Raw genomic sequence first — 18679 nt, 5'->3', positions numbered from 1 at the left:
GTATCTACTGAGTGTTTGAAATAAGAAGCGGCAGCAGGCTGAATGAACAGGAAAAGTATGAACAAAGCACTGAGTATTAAGTTACTTGTAATTAACGTTATCACAAAACTTCAGAATACATAAACAATCCATGGAGTTTTTTGGTTTTAACATATCACTTCTTCCCATTATGACCTTAAATCAGCAGCCAGCAGAGCATTCAAAGGTATACACAGTAGCAGTCACTTGGTATTTTATTATGTTGGCATTGCTGCCAAGAAAACAAGGACACATTCATCGAGTCACCAGGGCCCAAACTTGAGGGAAGGTCCATCTTATTCTACTCAAGCGTCACACAGAAATGTCAGTTTGTAATAAGCTGTAGGTTAATTTAAGCAGAGATTGCTGTTTCATCAAGGGTTATCCTTGTTCTTCCCTATTACTGAAAACATTACTGAAACTTAAGTTCATATGACCCCACGTGAATGCATTTGTGAAAAAAATATTTTGGATGCAAATGAAACATATAAAAAAGGCTGTTATGTATCAAGAAGAATAAATGGTCTTAAAGAAAACAGTGACCCCTAATGGCTGAGGCTGATCTTATTTTTTTTACTCCTTGTTCAATCTGGTACAGGTAGTCCTTGTTTAGCAACCACAATTGGGACTGGCAGCTTGGTTGTTAAGTGAAGCGACTGCTAATTGAAACCGCGACTGGGCTTATGATCTTACTTCAACTTTTCTTTGCTTTACAGACCTGCGAAGGTTGTAAATTTGACGATTGGTCATAAAGTTACTTTATCATCACCGTTGTAACTGCAAACAGTCGCTAAACAAGGCAGTTGCTAAATGAGGACTACCTGCATTTTCAATATAAATAAGAAGTCAAGGACTTCAGGATAAACACATAAGCAGCAGCCACATAAATATTATTTTTGCGGAGGAACAGTTTCAACTATTGTATTACATATGAAATAATTAAAACTGTTGTTATATATTGCTTAATAATGTTTAATAAGATATTGCCAATTTGTCCTTTAAAATTGTAGATATGGTGGATTAGTCTGTTCTCCCATTGACTCAAATACTACAGGGAAAAAGAACAACTTTTAGTTGTCCCAAAACATCAGAAGTACAATTCATAAAGTTTTCTGCCATGCAGCCTTTCTAAATGTCCCACTTGTTGCTAATTTGGCTCCATGAGTGTTGGCCTGCCATTAAAGAAAGGTTTCTCATTTGGGCATCAATGGCATTTTGCTTTAATGCACCACAAATTTATGTAATAAATAGGTCATTCATATGTACTATTCATATGAATAACATAAATGCAAAAATAGAAGAAAATAAATAGTAAAAACACAAAATAAAACATTAGGCAGAAATTCTTTTTTATCATAAGAGTTCACACAGAGCTTGTTTATATTCTAGTATTATACACTAACATATTAGCAATATGTAACTGATTTCTCAGTGATTCATCAGTAAATAGTACAGCTACTCATCTTTTGTCCCTTGACACAGCAATTTTTTTAAAAAACAGAGAGGGAAGATCATCTTACAAACTACTATCCCCACCCTTGAACTCTACATTCAAGCTAGAGCTGGATTAAAATGGCCTGGCAGAAGCCAAGGGTGATTCAGAAACACAAACTTTTGGTTTATGTCTTAGCAGAAAACAACTTCTCTGAGGAAACCAGATATTGAGGCAAAAAGAGGGTGGGATGGTCTTTGCTTGACTAAATGTGAGCTATGTAAGGACATGTATGTTCACACATCATGCTATGTGATAGTTTTCATCATGGCTTGTTGAAGTCCACCATTTGGTTGACACATTAACACTGAGCTATACACCACAACTTACAAGCTATGACAATACTAAATTCTGTTAGCAGTTTCACAACAAAAATGGACAAAAAGCAAGGATGAAGTACACAGCAGAAAGTCATTAGACAATAATTTCAGGATTCTTTAATTGGTAACTAAGCACAAAAAACATAATTAATAACTAGCCATAAAAGGTGTTTTAGCAGACAAACCTTTTAGTACAAATATAATGTAACTTGTTATTAATGGCAATTCAAAACCAGAGCCCACAGAAAATGTGGTTCTAAATACAAAGTCCCTCTTACAATTCTTTCGTGTGCATTACCTGTTATCTAAGTCTCTTTTGTACATTGTACATAAAACACAATTTTACTCTTTAAAGGGGAGAGGAATCAACTTTCAGCTCCAAACCTACAGTCAACCATTCTAACTATATTTTCCAACTTAATAATAAATTATCTGAACTGCTTGCAAAATTTACAGCTTACAGCATGCAAGTTCCTATTCTTTTGTCTAAATGCCACTAATTCATATAAATATGCAGATGGCACTGAGTAATGGCAATGTTGTTAATGCCGTGCCAAGCACTGCAGCAGTAGAAAAGCTCAAGTGAAAGCATGGAATGCTTTCAATCAGAGTGCTGTAAGTTGCTATGATCACATGACTTTTCATAACAGTTTCCAGCTATCCAACTAAGCCTTCAAGGAAACCCAGAAAGAACACGAGATAATTTCAATGGACAATAATAAAAATATACTATTTATATGTGAGTGCTTTGCATGAGAATTATATATTCAGAAGCTTCCTTGCTATATCAATATACAATTGGTATGTGTTCAGAAATGGGACCTCACAATAATTTATACCACTTATGAGTTCCATCCAGTGTCATATGAGTAGACTTCCTTTTACACATTAAAGCATTATTTTCCTCTTCTTTTCATTATTCCCCAATTCTCCTAGTTACTAATAGGGTCCATTCCCCTAGTAGATGAATACACTTGAATGCAACCTTGTGTATCTATTAACAAGAACCAAGGGAGTTCCTTGCATGAAAACAGGGTAAGCTTATGCAACTGGGCATCCTCACCACTGTCTAATTATTCACAGAAATATGGGTATAGTGTAGATATAATATATGCTACTATTTTAGTTTGGTTTCTCAACACAAAAATCCATACAGTATTTAAGGTAAGAATGTTTCTAAATTTTCAGAAGCCAAATAGCTTAATAAAACAATAATTGTCACTGACAATCTATTCTGCAGAACCAGCTTACAAATAGCGAGACACAATGATTTTTCAAACCTCTTTAGAATACCTGGAGGATATCTGCCAAGTCTCATGCTTTACAGGCAACTTCATGCTCACATCCTACAACCAGCTCTGCATCTCTTCTTTATACCTCTCTGGATCAATGAAAGGCTTATCAATGGATCGAATCATTATGTCTCCACAATATACACATTCAGCTGCCACAATATCATCTATGTCAGCTTTTGTCTGTTCTCGACTTGGCTGACCTTTTCCTTGACCAATGGTATCTGTGTCCTTATGGCGGTGATGGGATTTGGAAGGTTGGCTTGCAGCCAGAAGCTTCTTTTGAAGGTCTTCCAGTTTAGCTTGCTTATAGGCAGGCAAGTTTGGGTAAACTGCCTGTAGAAGGCAATCATAGTGAAACATGTGGCCACAAAGAAAAAGGTAAAAGGGACGGTTTAGAAGTGGAAAATCACAAGCTGCACATTTTTCTTGTGGTTCAACAGAGCCATATTTGTTTCTCATCTCCTGAATGTCCTCCCTAATCCTTTCAGCACTTTGGGTTGCTTCCTCCATCTCTGTCTTCAGCTCCTCTATGTGCTTGTTATAGGCCTCTAGAGAGTTGCAGATAGCTTCCTTGAAGTGATCAATAGTGACAAAGTCTGGGAAGAAGGGCAACACATCTTCAATCTTCAGCAGGTTGCAACTAGAAAGGCAAGCCATTGCCTTCTTAACATCCTTCTCTTCTTGTACAACATGACGAGCAATCTTCAGCCAGAGCTTCTTTCTCAACTCCTCATCCTCTTCAGGGAGATCTGCACAGGATTTTGCCATATCTACATCCACCTGGAAAATATCCAGAAAGAATGGGGAAAAAAAGAGAAAAGCAAATAGTTATCTTTTTCTTCTATCTCCAGTCACAAAAAAACACTGTTGAAAAAGATGAGGGAGGTAATGTTGAAAGCAACAACACAATAATACAAGAATCAGATATCTGTGAGATATATGTCATTATCTCCAGCCAATACTGGATACTGTTTTTAATGGTGATAGATCATTTTAGAGAGTCAGACATTCTAAGATCCAACAAGCCTAAAAGACTCCAAAATAGTGGGAGAATAATATTTTTTCCTTAACCCATGCTGTAATCTGGCATAGAGAGACAAAATTAAGAATGCAGAAGATCAGCAGTACATTTTATTTGAAGGAAAAAAAGAGGAAGAAAAGAAAGTCAGCACTACTGTTTATTACAGAATAATATCCCTTTGTGCTTGGGAATCCTAACCTGAACTGCGCCTTCATTCTTTGTTTATGAGCTTCCCATAAGCAATGCTAGCTGCTGTTGAGAGAATACTGGACTAAACAGGCCTTCATCTAATACAACAAGGTAATTTTCATATTAGGGAACCTGTTCTAATAGCTGTTTGGTTTCTAACCAATAAATGTAACAGCAGTTTCCCAATTCATTGACAGTCTTCAGTCAACATTTGATCCTCCTTACCCTTTCAACTTTTTAAATGATAATTTAAGAGATCCTGAAATTTCAAGGAAAAAAGTTAAGGCAACCTGTTATTTATACAGAAGCACGTTTACCTGTAAAGCTAGATCAACAGCTTCTTCATACATCTCCATAACTTTATAAACATGAACACAAGCTCGGTGGTGGCCGTGTTCTGCACAAAGCCTAAGTGCGTATTTCAGGTCATAATGAATACCGTCAGAGTAGGTTCCTGCATGTTCCAAGTATGACAGTAAGGAGTCAGGCCGACATAAAGCATAGAGTGACAACAAGTAATTGTGAATGGCCTCCTGAGTTTCCTCTAGCTCATTCACACAGAATTCCATGTATCGAATGGCTTCATTGATTTGCTGGGTACTCCCACTCTGACTATAGTTGACAAGAGCAGGAATTAGCTTCTTCGCATCCAATTCCTTGCCCATTTCAATCCAAGCATCTACCACTTTCTTGGGGATATGCTGGATCAAAATTGGAGAAAACTTGTAAAAGAGTTCCTCATTCCTGATTCTGGATAGGACTTTTAATGCTTCATTATAATTTTCATGCTGGCAATAATGAGCTATCACTCGCTCATAATCATTCATTATGACAGCAAAGTACACCATGTGGTCTGTGTCCCCATGACTTGCCAACAGCTCATGAATAGTTGTTCGGTTGTTGCGGAGGGAGTCTTTGATTTTGGGGCTATTCAAGAAATTGCGGAACTTGTCCTTGGTCTTCTCATAGAGGTCTTGTTTTGACACATCCCCTTCCAGCACCCCCAAGCGATTTAAATACAGTTCAGTTAACCAAGTGGTCAGAAGAGTTATTTGTGTTGTTTCAGACTGCTTCAAGCTAGCCAGTTTCTTTATCAAAAATTCCATCAGTGCCTCTTCCTGCTTAGCTTCAATAAACTTAAGAGCAATCTCCTCAAAGTAATTTTGGGTCAGTGCATAACACTTTGCACTATCCAGATATCTCCTGTTTTGGAAACAGTATTCTGCTTCTTTTGCCAGTACAATATCTAGGCACTCAGGGCGGTCCTTACAGTATTCTTTAGCCAAATCAAACTTGTTGATATTCATGTACATCTTCCATACATCACGAGACTCTCGCTGAACATTGTACCGAAACACAACTTTGTCTGTGTGAATCCAGATTTGTCCAAATGCAGGATCTTTGATCATACGTTTTAGTGATCCAAACTTTTCTAAGAATACATCCTGGAAGACAACTTGCCCATTCAAAGTGCATACAGCCTTCACTCTATCAGGAAAAAGCAGCAGAAAATGAAACTGTGTGAGCACTATGGAGACAGGTTTATTGGCTAGCGTATCTACATCAGAAGGATATTCCCACACCTGCTCATCACTCAGAACAGAATCAGGACGTCCATAATCCAGAGAGCCATACAAGACGCCGTTTCCCATCATCCAAGCAAAAGCGCTGGGAGAAGAACGAAGCTTGGGAGTGTAGAACGCAATTTCACTGTAGCCAAGACTAGCTGGAAACTCTCGAAATCCAGGCAAATGATCTTCAGGCATGTTAAATATGGTGCCAAAGGCTTGTGGCTCTGCCCCTTCCGGAATCTTGCCAACAAACTGGAAAAGCCTCTTATGAGTGGTGGCGATGATAAACCATTTCCCATCAATTCCTCGTTCTACTTCAAGGCAACAGACTGGGGCAGGACCAGCCTCCTCCTCCAAGTTATAAATAGGACGGAAGTATTGGTCAGGATTAGTACTAAAGAGACTGCCTTCACTGACAGAAATCTCAGCCTCATATATTTGGCCTTGTGATGTTCCAACCAAAATGGGGCCTGTGTTCATCTCTGAACCAAAAAATTTATTCCAACCCACACTTTCAATCAAATGACCCTTCCAACGGGGAAGAAGCCGTATCTTCTGAGTACTTCGGTTCAAGTAGAGACATTCACTGCTATTCAGGGCAATTATAAGATGAGAACCTACAGAGAAAGAGGATGAAAAGGAATTAACTAAGAATTACAGGAAGGACCAAATATGAAGCTTGAAGATTTTGAATTTAAATTTCACAGCCTCAAAATATTCAAAATACTCAACACTATATTTGTCAAAGAAGAGTCCTGTTGGATAGTTTTAAAGGCTTATCTACATTAATCCAGCATCTAGTTTCCAGTAGCCTGATACCTATAAAAAGCCACAAGCAGAACAAAACAGATTTGCTCTCCAACAACTGGTATCAGAGGCATCCTGGACAGAACATATAGATATTAGGGTTGTGTAGCGCTTTTGATTCAATCTCCAAAAGGTGCTTTGGAGAATGAAGGAGTGTGAATGCAGCACACCCCTTAAAGCAGCTGCACCTTTTCCCAGGACCATATAAAGCCCAAAAAGAACATATGAGTCTTATCTTCAAATATCTAATATCATCCCACATATCTAGCGCCCACTTATTTCAACAGGATCAAAGCTATAAAACAAGAGTTGATTTTCAGGCATCCCTTACTTCATTTTAAGCAATGCATATGAAAGGTGTATTCATTTTCACATAAATTAATATATTCAGAACTACAGATATTAATATAAAAATGCTATTTAGTATTAATCTTATTTTGTATCAGTAGATGTCACAATTGCGATAAAAGGAAATCTGCACAGCCAGTTTTTTAACATTTAACCTGCTCCTAAATTATTTAATATAGGAAGCAGACTATCATTATTATTTAATCAGCAAAAGCTTACTAAAGGAACAGCTTTGTGTCTCTACAGAATGATTTGATGGAAAATATAGGTAATCCTCATTTAGTGACTATAATTGGGACCAGCAACTCTGAACCGCTAAGGGGAAAATCACATGACTGCGACTGTGCTTTCCTTTTCCCTACTCCTCAGCACTTTGGAATGCTCACCCCAGCACTGGGATAATTAGCAAGAAGGGAATTAATGTTTGTATTTACATTCATTGGAGAGGAAGGGATTACAAGAACGTAAGTAGGTAGACAATGGGGAATACGCATCAAAAGCAATGCGCTGGCACCAGCAGCCATGAGCACACCATGCAAATAGCCAGATGTATTCCCTATTGTGTGCCTGCTTACTCTCTTGTAATCCCTTCCTTTCCAATCTCTCCACTATGCGAGGGGGGGAAACAGGTCAGGCACAGGAGAGATTGGCTATAGATATAGCTTGCTTCCCCCCCCCCAAATGGAATGATTGGAGAGGAAGGGATTACAAGAGAGTAAGCAGGCACACAATGGGGAATACACTGGGCTGTTTGAGCAGCGTGCTTGCGGCTGCCAGCACCAGCACATTTCTTCTGATGTGTATTCCCCACTGTCTACCTGCTTACTCTCTTGTAATCCCTCCCTCTCCAATCTCTCCGTTCTGCAAGGGCGGGGGAGAAAAACAACAGGTCAGGCACAGGACAACACGTACTGACTGTAATGGCGATCACATGACCGAGGGACGCTGCAAAGGTAATAAATGCAGGTATTGGTTATAGTTATTTTTTCAGCACCACCATAACTTTGAACTGTTGCTGAACGAGGCAGTTGGTAAGCAAGGACTACTTGAATAGGCAAATGAAGAAAAGCCTGGCCAAACTAATTAAGGAAACCTTGAGGAACTGAAACTGTTACACTAGCAAATAATAACTAAATACATAATTTCACCTCATCCTTTCCTCTGGAGCAGACTTTAAGGATGAATGGGGGACTACAAAGGGAAAGGAGGATCAGCTCACCCTCCCAATCTATAATGAAAAATAGCTTCCATCATGGAAATACCCCATTATACACTGCTAAATATACTGAGAGAAAATGCAAGTATTCAGAACATAATGTTTATACTATTTACTGAAAATATCAAATAGCATTTTGCAACCTCTATATCTCCTCACCTGTGTGGTCCAAAAAAAGCCTGTAAACACTGGCTTCATCCTTTCGCCCAAGTTCAACCTGATTAGGCTCATCAGCTTTGGCTACATCAAGTCTAAATAAAAGGGGAGAAAAGCAAACTCTTGAAAGATTGGAAGAAATCAAATAGAAACATTGCCATTAGACAGGTTATGAACTCAAAGTTTCATGCACACTTTTTCAGAATGGATTTTGCTTTTTGTAAATCTACACTGCACCCTAAGCATTTCAACGAAGTAGTGACATGTAGAGATCACGAGACTGAGAACTACCACATTCAGTTCAAAAGTCTATTATTTTATTGAGGCACTAATACTATTAATAACAATAATAAATAGCATAGGACATGACTATCTGAGGGACATGTCTTGCTATGAATCTTCCTAGTTATCTGAATGAGCAGGAGAGGCCCTTTTGAAGGTGCCCCCACTGCCAGAAGCTTGACCATCTGGCACTATGAATGCTTTCCCCAGGGAGGAGCAATTGGCTCCACTTTCCCAGTATGATTTTTGTAATTTTGGTGACTATTTAAGTATGGTCTGAGGGCAAGAAGTGATTTTTAAAAAATAATATGCATTTTATTTTTGCACATGCAGTTAATAGGCCAAAACTATTATCTTAACTATGGGTAACCCGTGGTTGATTTTTCTTTTCTTTCCAGCAATAAGCTTAACCTTAAACATAGATTAACACAACATAATTGCTGTACTTGCATAACATGTTATGCTCAAATAAATAAGCAATGTTATGGTCAAATGTGATGGTCTGGTTTGCACAATATGCAAGAAAATTACTGAATTTCCCATATGCAGCAAATGACAACCTACCCATCTTCTTTTTAGCCTTATTTAGCATGTTGTACAAACCCAGATGTAAAACAATAAAATACAAAATATAAAACAAATTTATTCAAAACATCAAGAATTCAGAAATTGGCCTTGAAAGCTGACAACCTCAACGTTTCAATAAAACCAGGAAACAATTTCCTGTTGTTTCTCATAGGCATCTCTCTGGCTACCATTAGGAACATTTGAAATTACTTTATACTAGGTCAAATTCTTTTATCCAGTCCAGTATAATCTACTCTGACTGGCAGAAGTTCTTCAGGGACTGAGGCAGAGAGGATATATCCATCATCATTGGGTACAAGTTGATTTTTTTAAAAAAAATTGCTAAAGATATCAGGGACGGATTCTAAGATTTTAATTCCCAGAATATAGTCAGTACTTTACCCAAGTCTGGGTGGGATGCAAGCTACACTGTTCAACAGAAAGGAGCAAGAAATGAACAAAAATATCTGCCATCTTAGTATATACATAATCCAAAGGACAGGGCAGGGATGCATAAAGCGCTCCAAGTGCAAAACTTGGAGATATACCTGGATGTACTATTGTCACTAGTGCCCCAGAGTGACTTCTGATAAACTTCTAAATGTGCTCTTATAAAGTACTGTATTGTGACTGATTATGCACAAAAGTGAAGGGACTTCCCCAAGCAGTTGCCAAGAGTCAACACAGTGCCAGTTTAAAACTTTTGTTTCCCCACGCTTTTAACGCAATGTTTATTTTTTTATGTTTAATAAAGCAGAGATAATTCTGTTCTGATCTCTTTTGACAGATGGTCTATAAATGTGTAAAGAAAGTTTCAGTACAAGTTACCTAAATATTATGTCTTTTCCAAGACTCATACACAGTTGGTTAGATGAAACAATCATACTATTAATCTTCTTGGGAGGTGTGAAGTCAATTCTCTGCTTGTTAAAAATTGGTGTCTCTTTTTCCAGACGAGCATTCACATACCCTTAAAAACATGAAAGAAACCACTAGTTCTTAAAAATCAAATCAAACAGCAATGCAATCCAACTTTTTACAAACATTTCCTCCCTCATTCCAGACCCAGAAAATGAAACCTCCATTTATGCTAATTAATTGCTAACACCTTTATACCTGCTTGTTTTTGCAGACTGCAAAATTATTTTCCTTTGGTTCTGGAATAACAGGGAGTGGACTGAGGGGCAAAATAGGTGCCTTAAGCCTTAAATCTTATAACAATTCCAGATAGCCCCAAAAGTTGATCCTGGCCCCACCCACTTTTGCAGTCACTTTTGACATACCATGCAAACCCTGGTGCAGCCCATAAACTAATGTGTATTACACTTTCCTAGTACAGGATATCACTGGGGTGATTTTACTAAGCAGAAGGAACATGTATTCTTAAGTATGTTCAATTCTAGTCTTTTCCAAAGTCTTGCCAAAGCAAATATATGTGTTCTCAAGATCAGAGAGAAACTCATAGCATGCAACTGAATTGGAAAATTACATCATCCTTATGGAACAAAACATAATGTGTGGTCAAGTATAAATAGATAGCATCAGAGCTTTGAGACCACATATGGCTTTACATATGCCCATTTTTCTAGGTCTACATTTCTTACAAATATACAAAATATCAGACAACCCTTTAAATAAGGTCTGCTAAAAGGATATACCCAATTCACCACAGGATAAGTAATAAGAAAGGGATGACTACTTGTGGGTTCCTTCCTAAAATAATAGCAGTTTCATTGGGATGTGAAAGGAACTTCTAAGCAGTATTGTGAGCCTGGGAAAATTTCACTGATGATATTTATTCAGAAGAACAAGAAAAACCACAGCAATCTTTTTTTTTTTATTTTACAACTAAAGTTCTGTACCATAAATTCCTTTTTCATTACACCAGAAAGAAATCCCTGCTTCAGCATTTGCAAAATTGTCCTGTACTGTTTCATTTGTCTAAGCAATTCCCCCACAGGTCTCATGACTCTTCTTGTTTGAGAAGTTCCGTAAGAATAGTCCTGGCATGCCATATAGCCACCTGGTGGCTGCCCTCAATAATTCTTCCTTACTTTAAGGAAGCACACCCTGTCTTAAACAGAGCAGTCTTGTTTCAAGCTCCCATTATGTATGTTTGCTTGTTTAAAGAGGGTGACATAAACACTAAAGAATTGGAAGAAACTGTGTACTTGTCAAAATATCATATGCCCCAGGCTATTAGCACAGTTTTGTTCTTTTTCTGACTATCATATCTACTCTCCTTTAAAACTACCCAGTAGCTTCAGAAGGACTATTATTCCCACATACTACAGGCAGCAAGAGAGGCCTCTACTACTGGAGTGACAAGAGCAGGGCTGAGAAACAGAATGAACCTCTTCCATACAGAAGCCAGACTTTGGAATTCATTGGCCTTGTACATCTGCATAGGGTTCTCTTTTGAGTGCTTTCAACAACATTTTAGTGTTGTGCCTGTTATTCTCCAAATGCTGTGCTGCAAACCACTGTGAGAAAATGGTAAAAGGCAAGGATATAATGTTTTTTTTAAAAAAATAAGCAAACTACTGTTCTAATCTGAGGAAGGAGAAAGGGTGAGAAACCGATCTGAGAGTGGAAAATGGAAGAGAGGACAGGAAGGAGTTGAATCAGTCTTGCATGGGACATTTAAAGATCAAAGCTGAGATCCTATTGTCCCACAATGCCTAAACTGCTTGCTCAGGAGAAAGTAACACTAGACTCAAGGGACATTAAATTAATGTGCACTACAATCTAGTCCATTCACAACCAGAAACTCCTCTGAAAAAACAAGCTCTTTCTTTAAAACAACATTCTGGCACTTCATTTGGTGACCAAAAAAGTGTACTTCTGATATGAATTTAAACTACATTATACCTTAAATTATCAAGAAAAAAATTAAAGATCAGGAATACAGATTATAGCAAAATTTTACCATTTATTTATATTTATATTTCAAATTTGTCACTGCACATCTCACCATGGAGTGACTCTGGGCGGTTTACAGTAGAAATAGAATAAAACATTAATTAAAATAGATAAATATTAATTAGTTAATTAAAATATACTAAAAACAAACTTCTTTTATAATACTTCCAAGAGGCAGATGTTAATTAGGTGTTCATAAACCCAGGGAGCATCGTCAAGGTGCCAGCCATCCCCAGGGTTGATTGTATCTTTCCTCACCCCACGCAAGTTGGCACAGCCAAGTCTTCAATTCCTTCCAAAAAGTTGGGGGGGGGGTAGGGGCCCGCCTTACCTCTGTGGGGAGAGTATTCCATAGAGCAGGCCCCTGCCATGCCAAAGTGTTAACAAAGTAATGGTGTTAGTATACTAAATATCCAAAAATAGTTAATTTCAGCTTGGAGAAATAATTTTGTATAGCAAATGCAAACAAAATGTGCATGTTTTTATTTTTTTTCTCTCTCTGAAGTTTTTAATTAAAGAAGCAATATGCCACACAACATAGTCTTTATCCTTTCCTTCATTGCTTTTGAGGGACAAGCTTCTTCAAAAGTGAAGAGTAAACAGAACAGATACAGCAAAGGCCCTCTCCACTGAAAACAAGCACTCAAGAAATATAATGTATATCTTATGCCACTGTGCACACCTAAAGGAGCTATCAAATAACAGGCAGCCAGAAATATGCAAAGATTCACAATCCAAACATCTGTAGGCATTTTTTTTCTTTTTATTACTGCTTAGCCACAACATTTAAAGACACTAGAAATTAATTCCAATTAATTCTTAATTCTAAACTACAGGAGGCATAATTTAGCAGAGAATAATACATCCCATTGAAGACAAGAATAATCTTTTCTACCCAGATAAATCATTTTAATGAAACAGACTATTGAGCAACTCTGCTTATGGTTGCATTAACCTCTTCCTCCCTGTGCCATATTTCTGCATTAACTTGGCACTGTTTTTCACTGGCCACTGATTTAGAATATGCAACACCATTAAGTTCAAACAGCCAAGACACTGAATTCTTTCAAATTATATGCTGCAGTGTTTTTTGTTTGGTACAGGTTGGTTTTTCACTAATGCTACCTAACAGAATTAAAAGCAGATGTATTTCTCGCCTAAGGGTGGTAATAAAAGTTTGTTGTGGTTGAGAAAACAAATGCATAAGTGATTTTTACTTGAATTCCTAGTTAAATACTAATTAAAATCCCCTTCAAACCATAACCACTTTATTTGTATCAAATTGACTTTGCCTATATCAGGAAACTGCAATAATGTTGGATAGAATCCATTAAAGCCAGAGCAGATAGATTAATGAGTCTTTGCATTCTAAGTACAGTAACCACTATAATGGACTAGACTTTATCCTCTTTCTTTAAATCCAGATGGTATCTTCCAAATTTTTAATCTAAGTGACTGGATAATTATTCTGGGTTGCAATTAAGTGTGTTTGCAGTCAGCTTTTATCAGGTTGAGCTGATTTAGCCAGCATCTCTGAAAACCTTTTATTACGCTCTGCTTAGTTTCCAGAAAACTACAGAGCAGTTCTAAGCACATCCTGACTCTCAGTAGCAGCTCAACAGAGCTTATTCCGAGTGCAATATGTGTAGAAGTACCACCCGAGGCTTTATGAGCCGAAAAAAGATCCGGTTTTTAACAATTTTAAATAGTGGAAGAAACCAAGATTTACCTTAAAAGCGCATCCAAATGAACTTCGTTTACCTTTTCAGTAAAATGCGTTCCTTTCTGAAATGCTGGGAGTGGGTGTGTCACGAAAGGCCTGACATGTACACAACTCAACTGAGACAACCACCGCTGCACACCGAGTTAACACGGAGCTCAGCTCGCGAAGAAGAAATCACATAGGCCAGCTAGCAAAAGGGACACTGTAAACACCGCAAGCGCGCCCCTTTCTCCCCTCCTACCTGTGTGCGGAATCCCCAGGTTCACACGACTCTGCTGCGAGGAGGTGGAGTGGGAAAGCGAGGCCACGTACTCGTCCAGAATGGTAGCCATGGCGGCGGCTTCGGGAGGCACCACACTCCGTCCCCGACGGGCGACGCGGGCCTTCCTAGCGATCCTCCCGAAACCACCCGCTGCCCTCCTTCGGCTGGCCGACCCAGGCACAGCACCTCAGCCGATCCGCATCAAGGCAGGCCCTCGCGAGGAACCCGCGGCGCTTCCTGTTTCCGGTGGGAATCTGACCATAGAGACGTTCGCGTGGGAACGGCGGGCTGTGGAGCCGTCGCGGTTCGGTCGGAAAGGAGCCTCATTGGACGCAGAGCGGGGGGTCAGCGAGACGTTGTGTCCCCGCGACGTGGAGAGGCTGGATAGATGGCAGAGGAGCGTTTTTCCACTTCTAGCCCAGGAAAGTCCCCCAGCCCTAGAGTAGAGACGCGTGTGCATCAGTTGCGCGCATGTGTGGGTGTTGTGTGTGTGTCACGCCTTGGTTGTGGTGGGTTGCTGGGGAGGAGAGCAAAATGTGTCAGATCGCAGAAGTACAAAAGGAAAAGGCTAGCATTGCTTGGCCTTATCCGTTCAGCGTCCCAGTGTAATTTGAAATTGGTCTGAAAGGTGGGTGTGTATGCATATATGTACACAAACGCTCACATGCTGGTGTACGCCAGATCATGTTCTTTGGATGTATTTAGTGTGCTGCGTGAACCCAGCTGTGTGATAATACTGTATAAACTGTGATTTACGGCTATGCCTTACCACGCTTGTGGGCTTCTTTAACAGCTGGCTTGTGGGTGTCTAAATGGAATTTGTGGGAGGGAATGAAAGTAAAACTGGGCTAAGTATGTACATACTGCTAACGTGTTGTTTGCATTTGACCCTAAAGAAGCTAGTCCTGAATCAGTTCCTACTCTGAGGAAGATGAGGTGCCACCCATCACCTTCATAGGTTATTAGAATGCCCACCCCAGACAATTTATGGATACCTTATAAATGCAATAGATTTTGGCAGGCACTTGGGGAATTTCCCAACAATCTAGTGGGCAGTTCCATCAATCGCCTACTTAACCCCTGGTGCTTCGAATAGTTGCTCCCTAGATGCCTCTCTGTTTGCTGATCAGAATTGGCTTTTTGGTTTTTCTGACAACCTTTGGGAGAAGCAATGCCTGGAGCAGCAGTGGATGGGGAGAAGAAATGAACCGGACTGTGTGGGTACGAACTCAGGTTTGAGCATTAGGGGAGTAATGGTAGTAAGGGAGGTGAAGTGTCCCTGTTTTTCTTCCTTTATTGTATGGATGGGTTGTCAGCCAGCCACCTTCTTTAGGATGGCAAACTCCCTTTTAGGTAGGGAGACACCACTAGATCGCTGGCCTGGTATCTCTGATTGTTTTACACAGCATTTTGCTGATAAAATCATGCAGATTTGCCAAAGTCTTGACTCTACAGGGTGTGTGGTGAGATAGGAGCCAAGTGGATTCCAATGAATAGGGAGCAAGGTGCTAACTAGTAGGTTCCCTGTCACTTGTGGACTAGTACTATGTTCCACAGCTCTTGCAGAAAACAGGACATGATCAGCTGGAGATAGTCAGGAGATAGTCAGAGTTCTTGCAGGTTTGAAAAAGGCTTTGCCTTCTCTCTTGATTCAGCTGTATTAGACAATCAGTCTCCAACAATCCCTAAAAAGGGAAAGTTGCTGAGAATTGGTGGGGAGGCAACTTCAGAGCATCCTAAACAAAGAGCATTATTTGGACTCTTTTCAGTTGGCATCAGGCCTGAACATAGTATGGGAACAGTATAGATCATGTTGCTTGATAACTTCTGCCAGAACCTAGATGGAGGAGTGCACCCTGTCTATTAAAACTCCTCAGCATCATTTGATATCAATTATCATGGTATCCTTCTGGATTGTGTGCAGGAGTTGAGAATTGCTCCAGTATTTCCAGTCAATGAATTGTTGAATTGTTTCCCCTACTTTTTTAAATGTACATGAAGTTACATTTGTTGTTTTTTATTGTAATGTATTAATAGGCTGATGATACCCAGTTGTACTTCACCTCCCATGGCCACTGAAATGATGCAGACAAAATTTTGTGCTAGTGACTGTAACCTGATGGGATAATTATATCAAAAGAGGAGGATTAATAATAAATTCCTTAGATAAAGCCTTTTTCCTCCCCCCTTTTTTTCTGCTGTAGGATAATTTTTCTAATTAGGGGGCTTTTTTAAGTCAATTTATGTCATGATAATTGTATTTGTTGAATTAAAAAAGCAACATTTCTTTTTAAAAAGAAAAAGCTTATTTGTACCCATTTCTTTTCCCATGGACCTAAAATAGCCCCAGGGGAAGTCAATAGTTAAAAATTCATCTGTGTCCAGCTTTTCTAAGGGACATGTGGGAACAAAAAAACAAGCAAGCTGGTGCTAGGTGCCAGAAAACAATGGCCTTCCTTTCCCAAGATAAATTGCTTGCTTTTTTTCATCAGTGTAAAAAAATCTTTTAGCCTTTAACATTGTCCATGGGGTTTCAACCCTGATTGCTCATTGGAAGGATTGATAATGAAGCTCAGGCTCAGATACTTTGGTCACCTAATGCGAAGAGAGGACTCTTTGGAAAAGACCCTGATGCTGGGAAAGATTGAAGACAAAAGGAGAAGAGGACGGCAGAGGATGAGATGGTTAGATAGCATCACTGAAGCAATGAGCATGAAACTGAGCAAACTCAGGGAGGCAGTGAAGGACAGGAAGGCCTGGCGCGATATGGTTCATGGGGTCATGAAGAGTCGGACACGACTTAACGACTGAACAACAACAACAAAAATCTTGTTCTGGGCAAAACAAGTAGTAAGTGTCATTCTGGGCATAAATTTCTGTAATTAAAGATTCACAGTGTGTTTCAATCATTAAATCCATAAAACATTTCATTTTTTTCTTCTTTTAGCAAAAAGTTCATAAAAGGTTTCCAGCCTTTTAAAAAAGCACTTTTTGTTTTTTCCGTGACCAAACAGGTCAGTTTTGCCATTTCTACTAGTCCTGACATTTTAACAGTCCATTCCTCCATTGTAGGAATTTCAATATCCTTCCATCTTTCTGCATATAATAATCTTGCTGCTGTTACCATATACAAAATTAATCTTCCATGAGTCTTTCCTAATTTAGCATCCATAAGTCCCAATAAAAAAGTTTTGGTTTTTTTGCAATATTAATTTTTAAAATTCTTTGTATCATTGTGTATATTTATATCCAAATTTTCTTGGCTTTTTCACAAGTCCACCATGCATGGTAAAATGTCCCATCCATGTGTTGATCTTTTCAGACCAAAGATTGAACACCAAGGAGGCCATCAAAGTCTCCCATTTGAACTAAGTGGGTTTGAACTACCTTGTCTGTATCCTTGCAGCCTTGTATATGAGTGTTTTGATTAGATTTACTGCAATGCGGAACCATTGATTGGAACCATTTACAGGTAGTCCTCAACTTACAACCGCAATTGGGCTAGAACTTCTGACGGTAAGCAGTGTGGTCGTTAAGTGAATCACGCCCAGTTTGACAGCCTTTTTTGCCTTGGTTGTTAAGCAAATCACTGAAGTCATTAAGTGAATTACATGGTAGTTAAGCAAATCCAGCTTCCCCTACTGACTTTGCTTGTTGGAAGCCCCATGGGAAGGTCACAAATGGTGAACATGTGACCCTGGGACGCTGCAACCATTGTAAATACATGCCAGTTGCCAAGTGCCCAAATTTTGATCACATGACTGCAGGGACGCAATAGTCGTACATGCAAAGACTGGTCATAAGTCACTTTTTTCAGCACCGTTGTAACTTTGAATAGTCATTAAACGAATGGTCATAAGTCAAGGACTACCTGTATAACATTTTCATTTTTGTTTTGAAAAGGAAAATGGAGAGATTTTCTCATGTTACTTTTGATGGTATGTAGGAAGAGGTTTACTTTTTTTCAGTTCAGAGGAAGAGGATAGGGTTAGAAGAAGGAATAGCCTGACTTCTCATAGGAGTAAAATCTGGAGCTGATGTCGCTGAAGTAAGAACAGTATTTGCTGTGATTATTTGCAGGTTTTAAATGTCACAAAATGCATAATGTATATTTATTTTTATCATCATCATCACCATCATCCTTTGCAAAAATCAGTACTATGAGCAAATTAAAATATTGTTTTAAAGATGAAAGCAATTAAAACATATATGCACATTCATGTAATTGATGACAGGGCCAGCTTTCTGGTGCACAATTTCCATGTGTCAGGGTTTTTTTTAAGGCTCTGACTTTCTTAAGCAGCTGGAAACATTACCTGCATTCCAGGATTTTGTTGCTTGATTTTGTCATTTAAAAAAAAAAAAAAACACCTAGGTATAACCTATATATTTATATTAAGCATTATTGTATATATTTTGTTCAGTAGAACTACTTTCAAAGGAATAGTCCTCTTGGTAGCCAAAACCAAAAATCCAGGGGCTCCTTTCTG

General features: G+C 38.9%; 2 protein-coding genes across 8 annotated transcripts in view; one reads left to right on the top strand and one right to left on the bottom strand.

Annotated features, from left to right (window-relative positions):
- Positions 1-1250: 1250 nt before the first annotated feature.
- VPS18 (VPS18 core subunit of CORVET and HOPS complexes) lies at positions 1251-14372 on the bottom strand. The gene is made up of 5 exons (XM_007438235.3): positions 14169-14372; positions 10111-10252; positions 8437-8528; positions 4653-6523; positions 1251-3905 (listed from the first exon to the last, which is right to left on the bottom strand). Exons 1-5 carry the CDS (start codon positions 14257-14259, stop codon positions 3177-3179), a joined length of 2925 nt encoding a protein of 974 aa, XP_007438297.1. The 5' UTR covers positions 14260-14372; the 3' UTR covers positions 1251-3176.
- The window catches only part of RHOV (ras homolog family member V), a 32313-nt gene continuing 27977 nt past the window's right edge, over positions 14344-18679 (top strand). For 3 of the 7 annotated variants that reach the window (XM_088145473.1, XM_088145472.1, XM_088145477.1), the window contains exon 1: positions 14348-17039. The gene's annotated coding sequence lies outside the window, so the exon portion shown is untranslated. Of the gene's footprint in view, positions 17040-18679 lie in introns of all 7 variants that reach the window. The other 4 variants (XM_088145476.1, XM_088145475.1, XM_088145474.1 and 1 more) reach the window with 4 other exon arrangements.

The sequence above is a fragment of the Python bivittatus genome, unplaced genomic scaffold (genome assembly GCF_059951505.1).
Source record: "Python bivittatus isolate LINGU-HERP-01145 unplaced genomic scaffold, Pbiv_v1 ctg000480_np1212, whole genome shotgun sequence".
NCBI classification, from domain to species: Eukaryota; Metazoa; Chordata; class Lepidosauria; order Squamata; family Pythonidae; genus Python; species Python bivittatus.
This window is presented reverse-complemented; position numbering and strand designations above follow the sequence as displayed.